At 36.4% G+C, this 17,442-nt stretch overlaps 1 protein-coding gene across 3 annotated transcripts in view; it reads right to left on the bottom strand.

Annotated features, from left to right (window-relative positions):
* Nucleotides 1–4,720: 4,720 nt before the first annotated feature.
* ARFGAP3 (ADP ribosylation factor GTPase activating protein 3) overlaps nucleotides 4,721–17,442 on the bottom strand; it is a 30,397-nt gene continuing 17,675 nt past the window's right edge. For all 3 annotated transcript variants that reach the window (XM_039379978.1, XM_039379977.1, XM_027711723.2), the window contains exons 9-16: nucleotides 15,827–15,972; nucleotides 13,215–13,340; nucleotides 12,635–12,757; nucleotides 10,268–10,402; nucleotides 9,142–9,265; nucleotides 8,060–8,150; nucleotides 6,327–6,448; nucleotides 4,721–5,657 (exon numbers count right to left, since the gene is read on the bottom strand). In XM_039379978.1, the coding sequence (XP_039235912.1) occupies nucleotides 5,640–5,657; nucleotides 6,327–6,448; nucleotides 8,060–8,150; nucleotides 9,142–9,265; nucleotides 10,268–10,402; nucleotides 12,635–12,757; nucleotides 13,215–13,340; nucleotides 15,827–15,972 (885 nt within the window). In that variant the 3' untranslated portion in view covers nucleotides 4,721–5,639. The remainder of the gene's footprint in view (nucleotides 5,658–6,326; nucleotides 6,449–8,059; nucleotides 8,151–9,141; nucleotides 9,266–10,267; nucleotides 10,403–12,634; nucleotides 12,758–13,214; nucleotides 13,341–15,826; nucleotides 15,973–17,442) is intronic.

Raw genomic sequence — 17,442 nt, 5'->3', positions numbered from 1 at the left:
CACTCAGCCTCATAAAGTGGAGTTTTCCTGAAGTAAGGAAAGCAGCTGCAGCATTTCCCAGCTCCAGTGCAGCAGGAAATAAAATGCTCCTGTGCTTCACACCTTAACCTGCCTTAGGGTGTAGAGGTAAATAGGATGGTGAGGACACCCTAAAACCCACTGATCTGTGTTCCTACATAAATACAGGTCATTATATGTCCTCTGTTCCTCCTTTGTTCAGTATGGTCCTTGAGGATATTTGTTGAACTACAAGGCTTCATTACACTTCAGATGTGAATTACTCTTCACTCAGAGGCTTTTTGGAAGTAAAACACATTTAGGATTACAACCATAGATGCAGAAGGGCCTGGCTACTTATTGACCTGGGGTTGTTCTTTCATGGTCTTAATGCACCTTCCAGAAACAGGATGGTCTAGTTGAGGGCTGGAGCTCTGGGGAGCTGGACATTTTCATTTAAAAGTTTCCTGTTGAAGTAGATGCTTAAGCACTGACCTTGCCACGTGCTAGAGCTGCTGAATAAGCCAAAAATCCCACACCACCTACACAAAGCAGAAATTACTCATCCCCAGTGAAATTTAACCATCTTTAGGATGGGGCAGGGTTAATAGACCCACCAAAGTGCCAGGGGAAAACAGGGCCGCAGATTTTCACTCCCCCTGAGGCAACCAGTGCCAACATAGCACTTACCAAGTTTTAGGGTAAGTATTTAACAAGCGAAATAAAGTCCTTTTGTTCACGCACATTGCTGCTGATGTTTACTGAGGTTTTCCCGGTCTCCAGCGGGCTGGGGGTAGCTGATATTAATTACAGAACATTTTCTGCAAATCATCCTCTCCTTGAACTTTAATGATCTTTCAACAGCCCCAACATCCTTCCTGGGCTTTGTGTCAGGCCTAATTTTGTTTGGTTTTTCTTTGAAAAGCAGAGTGGGTAGCACAAGCATAATATTTGCTGTTACCTCTAATTATTCATCCCAGGCACCTCGGGATTGATAAGGAAGGAGCGGGATGAAATCCAGAATGGTTTTACATAGTTGTCATAGAGTCAGCAAACACAGCAGGACTGTGTGGCTCTTAGTCCTGGCCAGTGGGTAACTTGTGTATTTACTGGTGACAGCAGCCAGGTCTGGCTTAAGCCCTTGGTATGACAACAAAAAGAGAAGGAATTGCCAGCAGGTCGAGGGCAGGGATTGTCCCACTCTGGGAGCAGTGGCAGCAGGGACTTCCCCGCAATGAATCAGCACTGACAGTTGAGATTTCCCACCTGGAGCCATCCCTTCTAGTCTTCCCAGCCCTTCTAGTCCACAAGAGAAGGCACAGGTCCTAATAAAGGCAGCTGCAGCTCTTTCCAAAGTGTCTTAAAGCAAACAGGAGCTGACCTGGAAGAGCCTGTGAACCATGCCAGCTCCAAAGGAGCTTCCCAGTGGGCACTGAGGTGGCTGGGGCATGTCAGAGGCAGAAGCCAGTGCTTTGAGATGTCACTGAGTCCAGAGCTGCCTTCTTGCACACTTACATGCTCTGCTAAGAAGTAAAACTAACAGTGGAAACACCTCCTGCCCTCCTGGGGCTTTGGGAATTCCAGGTATGCAGACATCTCTGGTTCCTAGCTATTAGCTTCCCAATTTTGGACACTAGAACAAACCTGGAGCACATCTCAAACACATCTAGAGCACACCTGGAACACATCCAGAACAAACCTAGAACTTACCTGGAGAGCAGCTGGACACACCTCCAGCACTCCTGGTACACCCCTTGGACTATCTTTAATATCAAAACCCCTCTTAGAGAAAACTGAGGAGAACAGAAAGGTCCAGAACAACCATACAAAATCCAAAACTACAAATGAAGAAGTGGTAGAAACTTATCCTTGTCCTTTTATCACTCCTTTCCTTCTTTTCTCTCTGAAAGCAGGGAGCCTGTTGAAGAAGGTGCACCCTTAGGAGGTTTGCAAACCAGAGGCCAGACTGTTCTTGCATAGTTTGCAAATAGCACAGACACAACCCCAAGCACCACAAGGCTCCCTGGAATGCTGCAGCAGGGCTACACTTCTCTATTTTCACATCTTCTTGGGAAGAAACCAGTGTTGCTTTCCATGTAAAGGAAAAGTCTCACATAAATCAAAGCTGGAAGAGAATCACGAGATCATAACTCTCTCTGTGGGAGACTTGATGGCTGCGCTCCCTTTGAAGGGAGCAAATTTAAATTCACCAAGAGCAAATTTAAATTCAAAGCACTAAAATTAGAAGTAACACACTCTGACAGTCCCCGCTGATCTTGCAGGAAGACAAAGGCAGTGGTACTGCGTGTCTGTAAAGTTGGGAGCATCAAATTAATGCTTCTTCTGGTGTTTTAATGACCGATTTAAAACATTTTTTTTAACTCTTTCAATTTAATCAACAAAAAAGCCATCTCTAAAATACAAAGTATTATTAAATAATCCCTCTCCCCTTATACGCAGTATCCTTACTGGATTTTAAGAAGGAGGAAAGCTTAACTTGAACGGTTCACAGGTGCTGCTGCTGTCATTCAGCTCCAGCTTGGAAAAAGCAAGGTGTAGAAAGGTAGGAAGAGAGAATTAAGGTAAAAGGGCTGCAACAAAACACAACTGGTGACCAGTGCCAAGTTTCACTTGGAAACCTGTCCCCAGAGCAGATCTGGAGCCTGTGATCCTTGCAGCAGCGTCAGTCCTTTGCCCGTCTGACCAGGGACTGACAGATGTGTGAAGGCAACGGATGAGAGGAAGGAAAAGGCCACACAAGAAGGCAGGAAAGCGAACCTACTTTTAGGTTTAGAGTGTTTTCCCCTTTGACCCAGTCCAATCAAATCCTGCCATGGAATCCTCAATTCCCAGGAGACTAGAGGAGTAAAAGCTCTTCCAGTGTTCTCAGCAGCCCCTCCTCACCTGTACTGGACGAAATGCAGCAACACCTCATGGATTCCTTCAAGACAAAAACAGGTGTGTTGGGGGTCAAGAGCTGTTCACCCAGCTAAGGGAATGCATTAGCAGAACACAGGTTGCCAGAGAGAATCTGCAACAAGAACTCCAACTGATGAACTTCACAATATTCCTGAAAATACTGAATTGTTATCCACCTGTAAGAGTGGACAATTACATTCTGTGGTGTAATTTTCAGACTCCAGCAAAGAGAAAAAAGTTAGAGTGTTGCACAAGCTTTTTTGGCATTTAAGATAACCCCACAGTTCTTTCCTCCTAGAATTTCTTCTTCTTTTGTACTGAAAATATAAATTTATTGTGTTTTTCCATCTGTGAGTGGTTTGCTGAATTGCAGTGATGCATAAAGGCCACTGATGCCTTAAGCCCCTAATGGTTTTTTATTTTTCTAATACTGGTAAGCCTTATAAGTTTTATAAGTGGATTTTAAAAGCAGCAACCCCTCCCTCCTTTGTCCCTTGTCCCTTTCCCTTTCTCTCTAGCACCCTTGTTTACACATTCCTTAACCCTCTTACCCCATTCTATGCTCCCTATATCACTCATACCCCTGAATACAGCAGAAATGTTTAGTCTTTTGTCAAGGCAAGGCCTAGATTGCTGGCAGAACAGCATATCAGGGCCTAAACCACAGAATACGGTCAAGAATGAGGTAACTATGTACCCTTTGTGCTCTCATGAAGATGAAGATGGGATGAACAGAGGGTCCCGAAATACACCCCAGACCCATTTCTCAGGGGGTGGACCCCGGGGCTGACCAGAGTAAAGGCCACAGGGTGGACACATCTGGGTTTGGATGGATGGTGTTATAAAATGTAACATCTCAGGCAGGGCTGCGGGCGTCTTGTAACATCTTAGCCTTGGCAAAATAAACCCTTTCTTATCTCACCCCTAATTAACTGCTCTGGAGATTTTTTTCAGCACTTAAATCCCACGGCAACACCACACACAATTATTTCCCTGTAGGTGATGCCACACAAGAAACCAGGAGAGGGAACAGGAACAGAACTACACCTTGCTAGACTTCCCTGCTGTTAATTTAAGCATCTGCATCCATCCACAAATATCATCCATCAATCTAAAATAAAATAAATATCTATATTTATAAATAAAATAAAAATCTAAATATGCAGCTTAGTCACTGGAGGAGCAGTTCTGCAAGTCACTGGATGCAGCTGGTGTATCACAACTCCAAAAATCAGACCACTTATCACTTGTTTTAGATTTACTACTGTGTGTACACTTAAATGAGGAAGACTGAAACCCAAAAATCATTACCTATAGTTAGTGAAAACCAAAGCAGATGAGTATATTTTCTTGTTATATTACCCAAATCATCTCTATAGGGTGGGAAAGGAAGTAACAAAGCAAGTCTTTTATTGTAAAGCTCTACAGTTAAGCAGAACAAATACTCATACTGCTCTAAAAAAGAAAGATAATTTTTGAATAATAAATTTAATTAATAAATCTAAACCCAATAGGTACAAGAGAAAATTACCAGAACTTAGAGTTAAATATGAGGCAGTTAGAAATTAAAACCTAAGTACAGCTACACTCTTAACTGGATTTCAACATAGTATTTTTCAGTTCAGTAGCTTATATTCTGCCCCAGCCTTAGTGTTTTGATATCTTAATCACTAAAACAATTTAATAAGAAAGCTACTTTCACTAACTGAAATTAAAGGCTAATTTTACCAGACAATTGTACAGACAAAATACAGATGGCAGTACTTAAAAAGCTGGAGACTGGTGTCCATACATAGAAATTTAATTTAATTTTTATCAATTGTTTTTATTAGACATCAGCAGTTTACAAATTTGAATTAAGAAACAAAATTACAGAACAGAATTACCTTGAATTTATTGTTGCTTTTGAGGGTTTTTTCTTTAAAGGTAATAATAAGTTTTATGCAGGATGTCATCAGCAATAAATTCTAGACTGTCTAAAACACAGCCCCACTATTTCCTCATACAATAATTGATAATTTATCAAAAATCTAAGATTGTTCTAAACATTTTAAACAAGTATTTCATTAACTACTCTATTAGGCCCTTTATATATTTCAAGGTTTTTTTTTCAATTTTGTACACAATACAGATTTTTTAAAAGCACTTAAGGATCTTATATTGCAATTTTTTTTTACTTTCAAAACTAGGAATAAATAGATTGTTCCCATAACAAGATGAAATCCACTACTCAGTAATATTTTGACTTCTCCATACTTCATATCCAAGCATACAACTTTCTAGCTGGAATATTGTTTTAAAACACTAATTCCCCACCATTTTAATGCACATCAATTTATGATGGAAGCTTCTACTTCCTGGTAAGCACAGGTTTAACCTAAGTGTATATTTTGCTACAGTCTACTAGATACCACCTCAGCATTTGAGTTCATCCCTCTTCCCCTTTCCTGCCTCACAGACAAAACCAGCAATAAAATAAAGCTTCCAACATCTACAATAAGGTTGTTAAGAAACAAAGACTGTAAAGGAGGGGAAAAAATAAAAAACTTATGCAATGTAACAAGTTGCTGCACAATTTCTGCTCTGTAAAGATGAAAGAGCAGTAGAAGAGGCTGAGCCAGAAAGCTGCACAAAGAAACAAGTTAAAACATCATCAGTCTTAAGGCCACCTTCATTTCAATCAGCAATGGGGTCACTTGTGGGTCTGAAGAGAAATCTTTAGGTTATGAACCATATCGATCCTAGAAAAGTAAAAAAAAAAGACATGAGCTTGTTTTCCACTGAATGAAATCAGTTTTACTTCCATTTGCAAAACAAACAGCAGCTTAATTCTTAAAGACTTACAGAAAATTCACCAGTGCTTTCAAGAACTAGAGTTTAGGGTTAAACTTAGGATACTCAGCCTGATTTCAAGAACCAATGCCCTCCTATAGGAAATGCCAAGTGACGGGAGCACCAAGAATTTGTACAATCCTGAGGCCAGGATGTCTTAGTTTTGTGCACAAACATTCAAAAGTATTACTTTTTAATCAAATCAATTAACGAGCTAATACAGGAGTTGGGCTGGATGGTCACTGAAGCTCCCTTCCAACTAAACTACTCCATTCCCAGTTAGGAACAAATATTACTTTAAAAATAAAGTGACGGCAAGTCTCTTCCATGATGGAATTTTTGTTTTAACTGGAAGAAAGACAAGAAAGATATTCTAATGAAGGTGACCTAACAGATCCAACTTATTGCTAAAAAAATAAAGATCTGCTGTCTACTATGAGAGGTCTACAAAGCTCAAAACCAAATTCATTCCTTTCTGCCTGAAAATAATTCAACAGCAGGATTCACAATAATAAATCCCTACAAAAAGCCTTTAACTTTTGTAGTGGTGGTGAATATATTGTACCATTTTTGCTCACCTGTATAGATGTCATAACCCCATTAGCAAGTACAGAAAGTTTTCCAGCCACTGATTTCACTCCTTCTTTAAAATGAGCTATATCAGGAGCTGAAGGCAAGACACTTGTAATATTGTAGCTTCCTAAAAGAAGAAACACACACAAACAAAACCCCAAAATTTTATATTAATAAATTATTTATTTTTCTTTCTGAAGTATAATATATGACCAGGAGCACTTAGACATAGATCTCCAATGTCTTAAATCCGTATTATTTTTTATTTTTTTTCCCCAGTTTTTCTTAATTCCACCCACAGTGGAACCTTCTACACTTTGTATTCCCAGCTGAGCAATTGATGTTTGGATAACAGATGATTTATGCTGCACTTCCAAACTGTGACAATGTTGTCTTGTATCCTGAACAGCTGTTATTCCCTTGCAACCTAAAGATGGATGTGATTCAGTGGTGGCTGAAGTGATGAATCCTATTTGTGTTCATGCACAGGGATGATTTCCATGCGGTGTATACACATATATTTTGCATTACTGCATCTGAGGCTTAGAAAATTCTATAGAAATTACAGTAAATGTAAGTTAGGTTTTTAATTTCCACTGTCAAAAGACAGGTTTTGGGGCAGAGGGGTGTAACAGAAAGACATGCAGGAAAGGAAGGTTCTGTACATTGAATATAGTGTGAATTTATAATGAATAATTCCTGCTGTATTTTTTTCTCACTATTATTAAAGAGCAGGTAACAACCTGCAAAATTCAGTAGAATTTTATTCTTTATAATATAACTTCACATTTGCTTTAAATATTTATATATATTTAAATACTTTAATGAAATATTTGGGTTACATGCCAGTCAAAGAGTAAGTAACCTCTTGCAGGCAGGGGTTTTTCAGCCTACTTTTAGGTATCTCCATTTCTCCACAAGTTTAAAAATTCACAAACACCATTTCTTCACTTCTACACCTCTTGTAAGCCCATGTTGCAAATGCTCTTTCAAGTGGGTAAAGCAAGTTACTGTGATTTCTGCTTTAAATCTCCTTTCCTCCTTAATTTCTTTTTCACATTTCAAATTACTAAACCCCAGTTTTGCTTAAGTAACTGGTAACAGGAATTATTTCTCTATTTAATACAATAGCCACTGTATTAAAAAACTTGCTTTCAGGGGATCAAAACTAAAGAGTCACGTTTTGGTTTTTTTTTTTCCCCTCTAACTCTTACAAAGTAAAATCAGATGCTGTGAACTGTTTTTTCAGTCTATTCTAATAATTACTCACAGATTTCAAGTTCTTCAGTAATTCTTTTTCCCCCCCTGTTTCCTCACAAGTTAAGGAATGAAACTCAACTGCTCAAATCAATAAAATCTTCCAGTATTTCCTACCTTTTCTATTTCACATTATTGCACTTTGTTGGAATTGTTATTGTTGGAAAAAACAGCAATTAGAATCCTTTCTAATTTGATGAACTATAGTCTCTAATGTGAGGGGTTCCAACAAATCATTGAAACAGACAAGCCAATTGAAAAATTTCCTTAATAATGTGGCAAGACTAGTGTTAGAAGCAAATATCCTGATGAGTGGATGTGCCATGCAACAGATTACATGTGAATTCTAAAGCCATAACATGCTAGTTATGATTTTTCTTACATCCAACGTTCTCATGACAACTAATAAGTTACTTATGGTAACTTATCAAAAAACCCTACTTGATAGTGAAATATTACTTTTCATTTGTTCAATATGTACCTGTTGGTTGTTTCTTCTGATCTTCAAACAAGTCAGCTGAACTTATGGATGTGCTTCCAGAAAGCCTTTCTAGTCGAACCCTTGCTTCGTACTTGGAAAGAATGGAGAATAAAAGGTATTTTAACCACATGCTCTCACCTTCTGAGGTCATTTCAGATAATTCAAGAGATTACAGACAGAGTTTTAGAACATACAAATCCAGCTGAAGTTGACCATGCAGCAGGTTGTTCCTATTTCATGGTTTTCACATCACACTGAGTTTGTCATCAACTCATTTCTGAGTTATCAAAGAGTGACATTTACCATTGCAATACCAACTCACTGTTAGTAACCCTAAAATTTCTAAAAAAACTATCCAACTAATAAAAACAACACCTAAAAAATGTGAAATGGAGTGAGTGGGTAGGAGAAGGAGAAAGCACTGCAGTTAACACCATGCTGACCCTTCTAATCACTTTAAAGCCAACTTTTTCCAAGTTCCCTGGGAATGGTAATTCTATTTTTTACATTACTCTTTACACTGTTAATTTTTCATTAAAAATAGATCTTTTGACATGATCTCTCACCTCCAAAATACAATATAGTATTAATCTGGTTTTTATTTCTAGGCTGATTTAACTGCTGAACAATTTATTTACTTATCTATTTATTTACAGTTCCTTGCAACAAACAGAGAGCAGGCAGATATTTTACCAGTGGTTTGTTGACATCACTTTGCGTATTTAGACCAAATTAATTAAGCAGATTCTATCAAAAATAAGGAGTGCTGAATCATAGTCTATAATTTCAATCAGATAAGAAGAATGATGGAGGTTTGGTCCCACAAGCAACTGCAATTCCTTAAAATTAATACTAAATGATCAGTTAACAGAAATTTGTACATTTCTATAAAAAAATATTAAAATGGACATAATTCTATAAGCTTACTAATTCTACCAATTTTGACTACTTATATATAATATAAATATATTCTCTGTATACAAGAATAAAACTTTATGCAAGAAAGAAACTTGATAGAGAATCTTCCCTTTATAGTCAAAGAATATTATTACATTCAAAAATACTTATCCCTGCTTTCTTACATCAGCCTGATCTTGCCTTCCAAAATACATGTCTGATGAAATTGCTTTTACATTGCCAAATTTTTTTTGGGCCTCATCTGTGTTTGAAGGTGGTTCATATTCAGGTTTACGCCGAGATGCAGGTCTAAAAGAAAAATAAACTGAATTAGTGAGTGTAACTTTGGTTACAACATGTCAGAATGCAACAAATCAAAATTTTATGACACTTTTACAAGACAGTGTTTCAAATTCATTAATCTTGTATCTTTATTTTCAGAGTTCATTTCAAAAGTAAGCTAAATTACATGAACAAGAACAGAATATTTCTGCAACACCTCAAAAAAACCCAAACAATGTCAGTGAAATTCAGATTTAAATGCAATAGCACAAAACAGATTAAGCATCCTTCCACCTCAAACATTCAGCACTTGCCCATTTTTTTTGTTGTTTTAAAGGCACTCGAATAAGGAAGAAATAGTGTTATTATGGACATGAACACCTATTTGTGTAATATGCATCACTGGTCCACTCTTTATCAAACAACAGAACCAACTTTTAGTTAAGTGCACAAAACCCTGTATTTTACAGGTAAATGAAAAATATGGTTTTAATTCAGAAGAATAGATGCAGAAAACACCAGCCAAGCACACAACCCCTCACATTCTTCTATTTTCTACTTGATTAAAGATAAAAACACAGTTGTCAGAGAAGAAAGACATTTTTTATCATCAAAACAATCAGACCTGTTGTTTTTAAGTGCCTCCAGTACCTCCATCCTCAGAGCTGGGCACCTACAGTTTCATTCAATTGATAACTAGGTTTTCTTTGGTTCATTACACAATAAACAAAGCAAGTATGTGCTCAGAACAAGGCAAATATTTGAGTTTCTCTCCACATCTTTTGTCTACTTTTTTTTTTTTTTTTGGTTGAAAGGCTTTGGAAATTTATCTCCAGTACATATACATTGTAGGGCACTGAGCAAAACAGCCAGTGCTTAAAATGTCAATAAGAAATTCAGCCTCAGGGTCCCTCGAGTAAAGTTATGGCCAAATCTTCCTGCTACAAACTGACAAAAATCCCAGTAATATGACCAGGACTTAACTCACATTAACAAACTTGGGCTTTGTGCACAAAAATATTGGTATACCTGTCTGAAAATCCTGTGCTTTTTGAAGTTAGCATTATATCAGTGTCTCTACTGTTTTCTTTCTTCCAAAAAGAATCTGAGTTGTCATCCCATTTAGAGAAAGTGCTGCTCCTCAAATCTGAAGAATCATAGTACCTAGAATAAAAGAAGGGGAAAAAACCTTTTGAAAAGTGGGAATTATATTTATTGATTATTATAATAATTATATTGCTATAATAAGTGGTATGTTTTCAGCAAAATGATAGTTGTCAGCGAATAATATGGATTTCATAATCCTGGTTAGGACAGTTGAATCCAGTGGCTCAGAACAGTAAGGAAAGACCTTGTTGCTGGTTCTGTGTATTTTTTTAATCCAAATATTAATTATCTTTGAGTTTTGTAACATGTTCTATTAAAACAATGCTAAAAATGTATTTCTTAATTTAAGAAGACAATCTTCTCTTGCATATCAGAACTGCAGGGAAAACACCAAACAGAAAAAAAGGATAAAAAATGAAGCATGTTTGTCAGTTCTAGTACATTATCTTGATCTTTCCTCCTCTTGATTATCTGCACACATCTAAGCATATATGGGAAATACTCGAGGAAAAAAAATCACCAAAAAATATTAAAATGACAAAGATTTGTGCTTGAAAAAATTTGCTTAAAGTTTGGATATGACCAGGATACTAATGAACTTCTACAAAAAGCAGCAGTCCCTCTCCTGACAGACAAAAGGGAACCACAGCAATCTCTCTAAATTTCACGTCAAGGTGTAATAACAGCCAAGGTGTTTATATGGATGTGAAGCTTTCCAGTCTCACAGTGGCCATCAAAAACATGGCATTGGGCAGGAGGTGATGAATAAAATTAACTTAACTTTCAATAAAATAATTTATTTTCTCTATCCTTCCCTCTCAGATTTTTGTAACGTTGCAAAAATATTTCTTCAGTATTGGGGGTGGGGGAGAGAAAGAAAAAGTGCATTTATCAGAAAATAAAATTTTACATTGTTACATTAATAAAGGTTTTATTAACATAATCTAAGTATTTTCAGATGCTCCAATTACATACCTAAACCTTGAGACATTTAATGTGCTTAATTTACAGATACTTCTCAGCACTCTAATATCCAGTATGATTATTTTGCTTTTGTGCATATGCTACAATGATATTAAAATTAATGTGCCTCTATTTCAAATTCACAGCTTGAAATAAATAATAATAACCTTAACAAGCCCAAATCTGACTTTATACTTGAAAGAGAATGAACTTGTATAGCAACTCCAATTAGATTCTACTATTGCTATAGTAGAAGAGCAGGGAACAGCTAAGTTAAAATTTATCTTCTAATTGTTGAAGCAAAACACATTACAAGCCTTTTCTATAATTTATTCTTTGCCTTCTATGAAGAATTTGAGAGCAGTGACAGTTGTTGTCCAGGAACAAACAGGGATGCACTGAAATGCAACGTTTTATTTTACAAGATTGCTGCCAGTTTACTTAGGACCACATTTGCATTTCTGCTGCTACTGATGACACTACAAAGCACTGACAACAAAAGTCTTTGTGCTTTTATTTGCCTGTCCCCAAGTAATTAGGTACAATTTTTCATGCTTCTGTGTCACTGATCCAATAAAGGCAGTTCATAAAAGCAATACCTTTTCATATCTCTCAGTCCAGAAACAGCTGTTTCATTGCAACTAGTGACTGTAGGACTAATTATTTCTCTCCTCCCTCCCAACAGCAGTATTTGATAATCGGTACTGCATTCATACTCTGATAAAATATTTTTCAGTTATTTTTTGCTTACATTTTATGTCCAGATGCATTTAAGTCTATCAAATAAGACTGCAGACAATACACCCAACACACACCACCTCAAAAATATTGAAGTTTTTGCGTTTTACATGTGTTCAGACAAAAGACTAATGCAACTGTAGCATATCTAATATCACACTCTAATACCTGTTTCATTTTAAATTGGAAGTTGAAGACAGTACCACAAGAAATGAATAAATAACAAAAAGAGAACAAACACAAGTCATTCTGATAGGATTTGGAATACAGCAAATAAAAGCTTACATGTCAATTGTGTGTGCAAGTAGAAACTAGACCCTGGACAAGACAAAACTTATAAACACTAAGTTCAGACTACCTTCTCCTCACAAAAACTAACTTCTCTTCTTTATAAATACATCTGTCAGTAGGTAAAGCCAACTTTTCACAATTTTTCTGATTCAGATGTCCCCTAATAAAATGCTGTGTGTGTACACAGGTTCCACTGCCTTCTGCTTTGATCTGAGGCTTCCAATATATTGTGTATATTTGACTTTGTACCTTGCCTATACCTCTACACCCATTCAAAATAAAAAGCTCATACAATACCTTGAACTAGGAGAGAAATAGGAGTCTTCCACATCATCAGTGTACCTTTTCTTGGGCTTTGCAATTACAGGTGTCTCCTGCTCTATTGTTTGCATATCTGAGGTGACTGAGTGAGAAATGCCACTGGGGACAGGAAGAAAACAAGTATGTCAAGAGATGACAAAGCTCACACCCTAAAAGAAAAAAAGAAATGAAAGCCCAAATCTAGTTTCTGAACGTTGCCCATAAAGCCCAAGCTCTACAAACAGTTAAGAAAAAGGAGGGATTAAACCAAATAAAGAAAAACCTTGGAAAACTGTAGCTCTCTGAAGCAGTGACTCAACTTCTGAACACAACGCCCATTCCGACAGCTGGGAAACACAATTTAGGTGAACCTCTGTCGGGCAGGTTAGAACTTAAATCTACCAGAAGCTTCCCCTTGACAAATACTTTATAGTATATAAAGAATATCATTCTTTAATGATATTAAGTTTCCACAACATGCTCCAGTAGATCTTTTTTTTCATTTCCTGAGTAAAATAAAGGATAATTGCACAAAGCCAGAGAGAATTTTAAATACAGTTTATTGACCTTCACATACCTTCTGTTGCTGCCCAATCCCATGCCAAGCCTTTCCAATTCAGCTTTCTTCTTACCAGAGAAATTTAAGTTTTCTTCTCTTGCTTTAATATCAAGATCTCTGTAGGCCAACCTTAAAGATGACACACTAAAACAAAACACACAGTTAAGATAGAAATGTAAAATCCTACACTGAACAACCAACCCCCTAATATTGATAGAAAATTAACCATATATATTGTAGTACTGTATTTTCTATGCTCTGTAGTTACTGAAAATATTATTTTCATTGTGCCTCATCTGTGTTTGAAGATGGTTTGTATTCAGGCTTTTTCAGGCTATTCATTATTACTTGAATTAAATTCCAACTATAAGGATGGAAGAAAGCCAGGAGAGAGGATGGTCTAAGCAGCACCCCACTCTGTGTATGAGAGACGCGGTCTTTTTCAGAACAAATGTGAACTGCTGAAGTTCAGGACACAGTTTTGCATCACCATTAAGTCAACATGAAAGAGTCTTTTTTTCCACAGTCCTAAATCTATATGATACCAAATAATTGGCAAAATTATCCAACTCTGACATATTACTGTCCTGTGGTATTCATGATGTAAGACAATAATGTCTTCCCCTAAGCCACAGCTACATCTCCATCCCTCACCTCTAAACAAAATCTTTCTAATCTTGATTACAGAATTGCTGAAATACTGCTTACATTTCATTTTTTAGGTCAAAAGGGATACAAATTTTATTGATTTTAATGAGCAACTCAGCAATATTTTAATTCTTAAGTCCTGACTGGCATGAAGTCCAAGTGAACTATCAGAAGAAAGGTGAATGAGATTTAGGATGCTCCTGGTAGATGTGCTCTAAGCAGGAAGGAAGTACTTAAGCCTGAAATTGCTTGTCATTTTCCATCCATTTTGTGTAGGAGCAGGAATGAAAAAAAAACAATGTTCCAATAAAAGTTGGTTACAAACCAGGATGCACCTGCGGAATAACTTTTGAAACCAATAAAATCAGGAAGATATATCTTCAGAGCACAGAGTTACGTTCAAGGATGTTTCAAATCAATTCTTACAGCTTAGGACCAACTGTTACACAGAAAATTGAAAATGTTCTAAAATTCAGCTTTAAACTGCAACTGGTAAAATCTACCCAGCACTGCAAGCAGAAAGATTAGCAGCCCTTCTTAAGAAATCTGTTCCAAGAACATCCAAATCTTATTTGCTGTTGATTAAAACAAATAGGGACACTAATCAAATTTTTTAAAGCCATGTCATTCATCTATTCTTTTGTCAGTGCACAACAGAAAATAAAGAAACTGTGTACCAATTATAAAATCACATTTAAAGTTTCAAGTCTCAGAATGCTTTCTCCTAAACATCAGACTACAAAAGCATCACTTCCATTCCTGCTGTGTAACGTTAAATTAATTTAATAAAGCTCATTACTCAAGCTTTTAAAATTAAAACCACCACACAAATTAGCTGGAAGCAAATGCATTCTTAGAAGTATTCCCCTTTCTTCCATTCATCTCTGCAGTTAAAATTCCCATGGGTTAATCTCAAGGGAAATCCAGTTATCTTGTCTCCACTGGGATTGGATCCATAAATTGAAGTGTATGTGTATCCCTCGTGTTTACGGACATTTTTAGAGGGTTTTGGCCCCTGCCTAAAGGCTGCAATAACCTCTAATAAAACTGAATTATATGATTAAACACAGTATCCTTAAAGAATAATAATAATAAACAATAGTGGACAATCCTTTTTCTGGTTATTTAGTAGTCACTGCTGAGTCTCTCTTCCGATAGTTTTTGGCAATCACTGAGAAACATGACAGTCATTAAAATACTTCAGGAAAAACAAATTACTCTCTTGTGACTCATATATTTGGATGAAAACAAAACATCCATTTCTGCAAAGACAACATAAAAGTGAACAAAAGAAGTAGGGAGGAGATGATAGACCAAAGACCTTGGTCATGAGCTCCACGTGATCGTGTAATTATGTAATAATTCAGATAATTTCTTAATAATAGGACTGATTCTCTAGCACTTAAGAGAGCATGTTAAGCTTTTTAACTCTAAAAGTGTACACTAACCAGCTATTTAGTAGTCTAATTTTGGTGACAACTAATAAAATATTAAAACCCAAAAACAGGTAGTAGAGAAATGTGGAAAGAACCAGGAACAGCACCTTCTGAGCTTTAGGGCTGAGTATTTATTAATTAAGGTGGACTAACAGGTTTGAGGCCTCAGACAAAATTATTCAAAGGGTTTGGTGAAAATGAAGGCAGTTTCAGTCTAAAACATAAATTTAACATATTTTAGACTTAGTTCACATGTGTATCAGTAGACTGTCTCCTTATTTTATTTGTTAAGTAAGAAGAATACTAAGGTTGTTTTTAAGGATAGCACTGGGCTATATCTACAGTAAATCATCGACTGTAGAAATATATAATTAATGGCCAAAAAAAGGCAATGGGAGAATTACTGTTTTGCTCATGTTATCCACATCTGCTGGTTTTTTTTTAAAGTAAGAAGAGAAAGTTTATTTACATAAGCTAATCTTTAAAATGTTGTTAATTACCTCATCAAATCAGGCTTCATTGTTTTACCATTTAATTCATACTTACAGTGGCTCTTCCTTCTCAGTTTTCTTGCTGCTGCGAGGATCCTCTTGATCCTTCATTTTATCTACAGCTTGTGCTTGTTTTTCAATCTCACTAAAGCTTTGGCTGCTCACTTTTTGGGCCCCCAAACCACCTTTTTTGGCACCAAGCTGGAATTATTGAAAAACAAAGAAAACCCAGAAGTCCCAATATTATAACTCAGACAATCACTGACTTAACAGCAAACACCACACTCTGTTTGGGAGCATATGCAGACAGCAAGGAAAATTTGGAGGGAGAAAATACTTTTTTTCCATGTTTTGATCCTAAACATGCTGTTTCTACTATCTCTGACAGGTTTGTTTTGTTGTATAAGAATGACATAATAAAATTTGTTGCAATGGAACCACTTGGTGTTTAAATCAATTCAATCACAATTTACATTTAGAGTGGCAAAGATTCCTGAATTAATTCTCACTGGTCAGTGCTAGTGTGTAATCTCAAGTATTGATTTATTCATATTTTTATTAAACACATACATAGGTATTGACTGATTTGTGGTAGAAGAGCAATGCACAAGTTTTGTGGTGTATATGTGATTAATCTTTACATGTGAGACAGCATTTCAAACTTCTTTTAGATAAACACATCAGATGAGAGGCTCCATTCTGCACTATTTTTAAAAATAATTCTATTTTTAGTTCATATTCCTTCAATATAGGAATATATATATTCTTTCTTTTTGATGAAAAGATTTAAAACTCACTTAATACTATAAATATGGATACAATCATGGTGATTCAAATGGTGGCACAGTGCTCAAACTGCTGTTCTGAGTCTCTTGTGTGTTTAATTCCTAACCTGCAACACTGCAGCAATATTAAGTTTCACAGTGCAATTAAATATCTTAACTTTTTAATGCTTTAAACTCTTCATGGAAAAACTCTGGCCTATTTCCACATAGTTAGGCTCTGACACTACAGTTCACAGACTGTACATGAACCTGTGAACCCACAGGGGAACATACCTGCAGATACCACTTGGAATAAAAAATTCCTCTTGTGTGTCAGGGCCCTCTAGTGGAAGCACAAAATCATAGGACAATCTAAATTAACCTGCTCCAATAAACCTTCAAAATCTTTTGTCCTACAATAGTCCAGACTTAAAAGGAGTGACTCCCTGTAACATACTGTCACCCTAACAGGCTATTTTCTTCAGTCTCAAGAGCCATACATTCAAAACCTACTTTTTCCTGGCTAACTTGAGCTGTCTTCCTCAGTTTTCATGTTCCTTGAACCACCATTTTGAGACACTCCACTCTCTTCATGCCTTTTTACAGAAACCGGATGCTTAAGAAAGAGCTAAGACCCAGAAGTCTTAACTAAGACCCATCCAGAAACAAGTCTGTAAACTGTCTTTAAAATTGAACTAAATGCAGCTGCATAAACAACTTTGTTTATAGTTTATATATATATATATATATAAAATTTTTATCTATATCTTATATAACTTTCCTATATTTATCCATACTGTTGTGTGGTGTGAGATGAGGACTCCTCCAGAAATACAGACCTGAATGTCTCAAGCTCATCTTGCACTGACAGATCATACCCCATGCATATTTAGCCACTAAAAAATGC

Source organism: Pipra filicauda, unplaced genomic scaffold (assembly GCF_003945595.2).
Source record: "Pipra filicauda isolate LSUMZ 115617 unplaced genomic scaffold, ASM394559v2 scaffold181_size1560634_pilon, whole genome shotgun sequence".
In the NCBI taxonomy this organism is placed as follows: Eukaryota; Metazoa; Chordata; class Aves; order Passeriformes; family Pipridae; genus Pipra; species Pipra filicauda.
This window is presented reverse-complemented; position numbering and strand designations above follow the sequence as displayed.